Source organism: Sapajus apella, unplaced genomic scaffold, assembly GCF_009761245.1.
Source record: "Sapajus apella isolate SASKATOON/1434 unplaced genomic scaffold, GSC_monkey_1.0 scaffold10, whole genome shotgun sequence".
Lineage (NCBI taxonomy): Eukaryota > Metazoa > Chordata > Mammalia > Primates > Cebidae > Sapajus > Sapajus apella.
Genome location: NW_022436950.1, coordinates 6,209,613 through 6,218,120, shown reverse-complemented (window position 1 = coordinate 6,218,120; position 8,508 = coordinate 6,209,613). Strand labels below are relative to the sequence as shown.

At 41.5% G+C, this 8,508-nt stretch overlaps 1 protein-coding gene across 7 annotated transcripts in view; it reads left to right on the top strand.

Moving 5' to 3' along the window:
- Nucleotides 1–339: 339 nt before the first annotated feature.
- Nucleotides 340–8,508, top strand: part of SPP2 (secreted phosphoprotein 2) — a 29,632-nt gene continuing 21,463 nt past the window's right edge. For 6 of the 7 annotated variants that reach the window (XM_032277845.1, XM_032277843.1, XM_032277842.1 and 3 more), the window contains exons 1-3: nucleotides 340–529; nucleotides 629–753; nucleotides 8,325–8,447. In XM_032277845.1, coding sequence (XP_032133736.1) covers nucleotides 463–529; nucleotides 629–753; nucleotides 8,325–8,447 — 315 coding nt within the window. In that variant the 5' untranslated portion in view covers nucleotides 340–462. The remainder of the gene's footprint in view (nucleotides 530–628; nucleotides 754–8,324; nucleotides 8,448–8,508) is intronic. The other variant, XM_032277846.1, reaches the window with a different exon arrangement.

Genomic DNA, 8,508 nt, shown 5'->3' with positions numbered 1-8,508 from the left:
TCATAATTTCCAAGAAGATCTTGAAATACCCACACTATTTTTATAAGCAGTCAACTTCAAGATCTTTAGAACCATGAGGGAACTCAATGCACAACATTTTAAGATTAACCATTTTGTTGAAAGTAAGATTATATCCCCTCCCCCAAAAGAATGAAATTAAAATAGAGGAAAATAAACAGCATACGTGGAATCCTGAGCCTCCTGATGCCTTTTGCCTTGGGCTAAAGTTCCCTGGTGAGGTGTAAACTTCAAAAGTGTCCTCAAACTGGAACCATTCCATAGGAAAAGTCAGCAGAAAATATTGACCCCAGGATCAATTGTTTCTGTTTAAGTTACAGATTGCTGCAGTCAAAATAAGCAGCCAGTGTTTGATAAAGACAGCTCCTCTTAGGAAGAATTGTCATCCCGAAACACATAGAGAGACATTCTCTCTGTCTCTCAATTAAAATCATTATTTCCAGAATGGAGAAGAAGATGATGAAGCTATTGATTATGTTTGCTCTTGGAATGAACTACTGGTCTTGCTCAGGTAAGGTATTCACCCACCTGGCCACCTGCTCTGGATGATGCAGAGCCATGCTGGCACCTGTGTCTTGTCTCACCTTGCCCCATGTGCTTGTGTGCCCAGGTTTCCCTGTGTACGACTACGATCCATCCTCCTTAAGGGACGCCCTCAGTGCCTCTGTGGCAAAAGTGAATTCCCAGTCACTGAGTCTGTATCTGTTTCGGGCATTCAGGAGCTCATTAAAAAGAGTAAGTGCACAATGAAGTCTTCCCTATTCCTTACAATGCTGTCTGCCTTCTGTCAGTTCATTGGACATACTTTTAAGAAATTGTCTCCAGTTTAAAAATGAAAGTAGTTAGTCATCTCTTTCATAGTGTCTCTTTTCTTTGACAGAGAAAGGATTTAATTACAATTTTTGTCATGAGGCTTCTCAAGCCACTTTTGATGACTGATTCTTCTGCTGTATTCTTCTCTCTAACTTTGCCTTCTGTTTCCCTGCATCTTGCTTTTGTACTTGAAGTCCTCGTGGTTCTTTCTGAGGGGTTTTATTAAGAACTTCTCATGTGTTGAAGCGAATCTCCTTTCAAATTCAGCAATTCTGCTCCTAATACTTACTGAAAATAATCTGGCTTTTGAGCCAAAGAAATTCACCTTCCTGTGTCAACTTGGTAATAGTCTGTTTCCTCTTGGCCTTGGGAGCTAGAGAAAGAGTAATCACTTGGGGTTCCAGTGACTAAGTCTGTGATATGCAAGGAAATAAATGTAAAAATATCCTTCAAAGGAATGAGAAACATAAGCAGCAAGTCACCTCCCTTCTTCCTGTTCCTCAGGTAATTTCACTGCCTTGTTATCATCTTGATGGGGCTCATTAGGAAGTAGGAATGGATGCATTTGCAAGCAAATTTAGGTTAAGGTGGGAGATAGGGAGGTTCTATAAAGTTGCATGTCGTAGGAATGAAAGTTCTGTGCAGCCAGGCAGCATGAGAATGAGAATGAAGACACGATCGAAGGTCCAGGCAGCAGAGACGAGATGGGCATTGCTTTCTTTCTGCCTGCCTGTTCCCTTCTCCCATTCCTCCTGGACTCACTCTTAGCTTGTTCCCTCTGCTACTCTGTAGAGCACTTGGCTCATGGTTTCCTAGTTCTAGTCTCCAAATGCAGCATATTCAGCTTGATCTTCTTCAGAACCTGACTCCCAGTTACTCTTTTCCAAATTTCAAGGAAATGAATCAAATGGTCCCAGTTTTCTTTTCTAGTTTGGTTATAGTTCATAAAAACCATGGGCTGTGCTTTTGTTAGGTGCCATCCTAGGATGACGATCAGAGTGAGGTCACTTGACCTGGATGCTGTGGTGTGGAGGCACTGGTCAGCTGCCACAGCAAAGATTGAGCTGCTTCTGGATCAGAACACAGAACCCTCTTCCTTGCTTTTATTGTTTTTCAAATGCCAGTTTCCATGGGCGTTTAATGAAATCTACTTGTGGTGGTGTGGAATCGAGGTCTTGTTGCCAACCTTGCAGATGAACAGTTTAAATTTACTTTTGATTCAGCTATTGCTCACTACAGAAGAAAGTTAGTAGTTTATTAGATGAATCTGAGCATGAGGACAGATCCCAAGAGAACCAATTACTCATACCATGGAAATCTGGCCTGTGGGGATGAGCTATTGCGAGGCACAGCCATCAGAGCACATTCTCGCTCATGTGCCATCTTCGTATAGTCACCCAGACTTGAGCTCAGCCTCACATGCACTTAAAAATAGATATACTTATACATGATGTGTGTGACTCTTGATGGGCACATGAAGAAGGTTGCCTCTCCACCTCAAGTACACTGCTCCTTTACCTGGAGGTCTGCCTATTCTTGCCTCTCCCTAGCCTTTTCTGATTATTCAAATTCATTGGGCAAGCTACAGTCACCATGCCCTCTTATTGAGAACTCTATTTCTTCTCCCACTGGAAGGGAGATTCTCTTCCTTTGATCTCTCCTGGTGATATGTATTTTATTGGGAGTGTTTCATATTTTGATGTATGATGTGTGTATTAACCATGTCTTCTACAAACACCCTATAGATGGCTCCAAATATACCAATTCTCTCTACCCTAGCAGACGTGAGGGATACACTAAGATGGAAAACCCTCAGGAGATAGTTGAGTGAATGGATCACTAACAGTGGGGTTACAAACAATACACAAAAGAGGAAATACAAAAGACTAAGAAGGATTTGGAAAAGCATTCAACCTCTCTAATAGAAAGAAAAAAATGCAGAATTAAAATAGCAATGTGAAAAAGAATAATAACAAGGTAAAAGAATAACAAGGGGAAAAAGAAGCCACAACTACTGCTTGAGAGTTTGTAATTTTCTAAAATTGTCTTTGAAAAGCTAGTGGGAAATGTGTGTTAAGCATATTTATAAGCACGTTAAGCATGAAAATTAGTAAATATTTAAACCTTTCAATTGCATAGTTTCACTTCTAAGAATATGTTCAAAGCAAAATACTCATGATGTGGTTTAGTCATGAGTATTTTGGGGTACAATTCAATGGTTGTAGGGAAAAGGGTTGGGCCCTTCTACTTTTCCCCAAGTTTGCCTATTAAGCCTAGTGATTCTCGACTCAGACTGTACATTATCATCGCATGAGAGCTTTAAATATTTCTGATGTCCAGGAGGGATGGTCGACTCCTTAAAGCCCAGTCTCTGAGGGTGGGGCTCATATTCTTAAATGTTCTCCTGCTCATCCTCATGTGCAGTTTGGGTGAAGAACCACTGGGTATTACCAACAGACCTGGATCAAATATTCTTGTAATTGATTTCAAGTTGTTCAACTCTTGGGCTCCAAATTTGAAAAAGGTGAGAAAGGAAAAAAACCACATGACTTTAGCACTGATGGTTTTCTTGACCCAGCCTTGACATTAGGCTCACTTGGACTGTTCCCTCAGTGGACACAAGCAGAGAAAGGAAAGGTGAGCACTGGCTCTGTGCTGGGTGGGAGGAAGCAAAGAGGACAAGTCAGGCTGTAGTTTCACAGGGAGCAGTTTCTATCAGGCAGAGGGAAGGGAGATGGGGAGGGAGAGGAAGGGGAAGATGGGGAAGAAGAAGAGGACACAGTTAAGTAAACCAAATTCATTTCCAACAGTGGAGAGTACCATAGCGGAGGATAAGCAGGTTGACATGATGGACCCAGTCTCGAGCAGCAGTTAGATGGGGCAAAAATCTCTACTGAGGCTGCATCTTTGAGTTAAGACTCACTCGAGTGACAAGAAGTTCCCAGCATAGAAAGACCTTTTGAGGAAATATTGGGGTGAGCTGGCAGAGCCAGTGGGAGGGCCCTGAAGAACAAAAGGGCTTGAGAGGGAGGCTGGCTAGAGCCAAGCGAGCCTGGGAGAGAAAGGTGGAAGTGGAGAGAGGTCAGAGAGGTGGGCATGAGTGGGACATGCCTAGGTCATGATTTTGAGGAGTTTGGGGTCTGTTTTTGTTGTTGTTTTGTTTTTGAGATGGAATTTGGCTTTTATTGCCCAGGGTGGAGTGCAATGGCGTGATGTCGGCTCACAGCACAGGGCAACCTCTGCCTCCCGGGTTCAAGTGATTCTCCTGCCTCAGCCTCCCAAGTAGCTGAGATTACAGGCATGTGCCACCACACCCAACTAATTTTGTATTTTTAGTAGAGATGGGATTTTTCCATGTTGGTCAGGCTGTTTTCAAACTCCCAACATCAGGTGATCCACCCACCTCGGCCTCCCAAAGTGCTGGGATTACAGACGTGAGCCACTGCTCCCGCCCTGGGGTCAGTTTTATGGGAAGTGGGTAGCCCCTGGGGACATTTGCATTTGCAAAACATCTCTGCTTAGTTTGGGCCATGAACACATAACAAAATGGACTAGGTGGTGCATAATTTATTGTTTATGCAATTTATTTTATTTCTCAGAGTTCAGGAGGCTGAGATCCGAGATCAGGGTGCCAGCATGCTACTCTGGTCTGATTCTGGTGAGGCCTCTCTTCTGGGCTGCAGGCTGCTGATTTCCTGTTGTATCCTTACACGGCAGAAAGAGAGCCAGCTAACTCTCCAGCCTCTTCTTATAAGGATGCTAATCCCACTTATGAAAGCTCTACCTTCAAGACCTAATAACCCCCCAAAGGCTCAACCTCCAAATACCACATCAGGGATTAGGGTTTCAGCATGGGGATTGGGGCCAGGGACAAGCAGTCCATTGCAATCTCTCTAGCTGCCACATGGAGTGGGGTGTGGGGTGGGAAGCTGAGCATGGTGAGATGCTGGTGTGGAGTCTTAAGTCAGGGCAGGGAGGATGGGTGAGCAGATAGATTTGAGGCACATTTGGAGGCAAAATCATGGAAGTTTGGGGTCCCTGAGGTCTCCATGCCTTTTTTGTATGTGTTCATTTTACCTTTCAACTTCTTTGCATTTTTTTGGTTTTTGGTTTTCCAGATTATTCTCAGCTAGCCATTTCTGATCTTTACTTTTTGTTCATTAATTAGGGATTCATTTGAAAAATCCAAGTGATCAGTGACACTCGATTAGTGAGAGTTCTCCAGAGAAACAGAACCAATATGACATGTATACATGTATAAATGCATGCATGTGAATATGAGAGAGAGAGAAAGAGAGAGAGAGAGAAAGAGAGAGAGAGAGAGAGATTTATTATAAGGAATTGCCTCATGCAATTTCAGAGTGTGACAAGTCCAAAAGGAAAAAAAGTCTGATGAGGTGAGCCAGCAGGCTGGAGATTTGGGTACAATTTATAGTTTGAATCCAAAAGCAGTCTGCTGGTAGAATTCCTTTCTGATGGGAAGATTTCTGTCTTTATTCTATTAAGGCCTTCAACTGATTTGATGCACCCACCACATAATGGGGGGTCATCTGCTTTACTCAGAGTCCACTGATTTAAATAATCTCATTCAAAGAATAGCTTCACAGAAACATTCAGAATAATGTTGACCAAATATCTAGGCAACATGGTTCAGTCGACTTGAGACATAAAATTAACCACTACAATTGTCAAATGGAATTGTTATGGGTCTTTTATTTTTGCATATTTTTATTTCTTCTAGAAATAAAAACTAAAATATAGTCATTAGAAAAAGTCAGAAAACACAAGAAAGAGAAAATGAAAAAGAACATTCATTATTTATTTCTCTGAGAAATACTCACTATAAACCCACGAGAGGATATCCTTTTGGAGTTTTTTCTCAATATGAAGGTATAAAATATATTTTTAAAGAAAAATAGGACCATACTGCAACACTGATCATAAATTACCGTAACATATTTCAGCAGTAATGCTGGGTTTTTAATTTTCTCTAATCGATTTCTTATTGTTGAGCATTTAGGCTGTCCCACATTTTTTGAATAACACAGCATAGAAATTTACTGGCAGAAAGTGAGTTCAAATGAAACAGCAAAAATGTTAGGTGCTTCTCCCTATTCTTGTAAGATCCCTTAAAGATGCAAAAGAGTTTGCAAAATCACCTCATAACTCAATAAAATAATCTGTACCCCCCAAAAAAAGCCCACATTTTCATCTTTTCAGTGAAGATTTTGTGTTGCCAGTTTGCATTAAGATTAATTGCATTAAGATTAATTGCATTAAGATAATGCATCAGATTGCATTAAGGTGAATTGCTGAAGCATGCTCTGCAGTGGAGGGTCCCACACAACAGACTTCAGTTGATGGGAGAGGTTTTCATTTTTTAATGAGATTCAGATTTAACATACAATATATTAAAATTACAAATATATGAGGTAGTAATTGATGGTAAGGTTAAGTTTTTATTTCTACTTGTTTTCAGCAAAGCCTACTTTTATCAGTACTCATTATGCATCCTATGTCAGGAGACATAGAGATCCCCATCCTAAGCTTGGAGTTTGCCACTTTTTTACAAAACAAAATAACTGCATGTACCTGTTATTCCCTACTTGTAAGTAGTTCCCGCTCTCACAGCAAGAGTGCTGCCTCCCTCTCTCTCCTCCAGGGCAGTAGGTTCAATGTGTTGCTGACTTCAATTTGCTGCCAGGTGGATTCAGAAACTAAGAGGGAAGAAGTGACTTGGATCCTGGGGGTGTTAGGTGATGCTCCATGGCGGGCTCCCCACTGGCTTCCTGCTGCCCCCTTGTTCCGGCCCCAACCTGTTTACCTTGCAGCAGCCACAGTGATTCACGTGCAGCTCTTAAAACCCTCTGATAGCATCTTGCTGCAGTGAGAATGAAATCTAAACACCTTCCCATGGGCTCCAAGACCATATCTTGTCTGATGCTTCCCATCTCTCTGAAGTTACAGTGTATAGTTCCCACCTTGGTCAGGTTGCTCCAGCCACAGCAGTCAGACTTCTCCCTGCCCCAGGACATTGGCTCTGCTTTTTCCTCCCGTCCTTCAAGGCTTGGTTTAAATTTGCCTTCTTTGGGAGGATTTTTCTGGTATTTTCTCTAAAGTAGCTTCTTCCTTCCCTCACCCCCATTGTCTTGTTGTTTTTCTTGATAGTCCCATAACTATCTTGGATGATGATCTTGTATTGTTTTCTTTGATGCATCTACTGTGTGGCACCTTCTCTGGAATTTAAGCCACATGGCATCTTCCCTGCTCTGCCTCTGGTGCTGAACTCACAGTGAGCGTTCAATAAGTCGCTGGACTTCATGACATCAGAACTCCCCAGATTTCTCAAGAAGTTTAGACAACTTTTCTTTGTGGAAAGGAGTATAAAATCATTTAAATTCATTCACAGATTAGAACTGCTCAAGCAGGAAGCTAGGGCTGGAGAATAGTCTGTACTGCATAGATGCATTTGCTGCTTAATTATTTCTTTCTGGAATTATTAGGAAATTATGGAGCAGTCTTTTGGGAAAATGACACTTAGAAATATGTACAGTTGATGCTTGTTATTTGTAGTAGTTATGTTGTGTAAAATCATCATGAACACTGAATTAGCAAACATGGAATCATTGCTTCTATGGGAAATAAAAGGTTCAGGTTCTGTGAGCCTTAGGACACAACATTTCTGTCAACCCATCAATGGGTTTGTGTGTGTGTGTGTGTGTGAGTTCCTGCTTAAAGATGCTTAATTTAATATATGTTGTTGATTCATTAACATTGAACTCATGGTCATCAGCACTGTGACTCCTGCCTGAACAAAGCTTACCTTATTCAAACATTTTCCATGTCGGGGCATCACAGCCTTGTGCTTGGGAACTCTAGTGGGTTCTTCCACACCAAATTTGGAGGCCATCTTAAACACCAAAGTTACCAACAAAAAGAACAAAAATTAAAATTAAAAAAAAAGCCACTATAATAGACCATACAAAACTGCACTCGTTTTCAGTATGAGAGCTGAAACAAGAAGGCAGAATGACTCCTTGGTCTTCTTCTGTTGGTAACATGCACGTTGGGTGACTCAAGTTTTTGGTCATTCTGCACTTGTCCATAGATGGTTGCCAAAGTAAGTGCCACTAGTATTGATTTTGGGGTTACAAATAAGTTTTAGTGAGTAGGTGAGTTCACCAGTGTGGAATCCACAAATAGCGAGGATCAGTTGCCACTGTTAAAGTGTTAGAAGCAATACTGGCCTTGCCGTTAGAACACCTACATTCTGATTTCATTTTTGTCACTAAACTATGTACAACTTTGGTAAGTCACTTTTCCTCTCTGGTCTGCAGAAGGAAGGCATGGAAGTCAATGATTGCTAAGATAATTTATTGTTTTCATGGTGCACGATTCTGTAATTTTTTTCTCATGGGGCAGAAAGCATAGTTTATAGCATCAGGAACTTCAGAAATGCATTGATCACACTCTGTTACTTTATTTTTGTGAAGGTTGAGGTCCTGGATGAGAACAACTTGGTCATGAATTTAGAGTTCAGCATCCGGGAGACTACATGCAGGAGGGATTCTGGAGAAGATCCCTCTACGTGTGCCTTCCAGAGGGACTACTATGTGGTAAGCATGGTGGAAGGAGACCAGACCCAGAAACTAACAAAAGGAAGAGCCTCACTTCTAT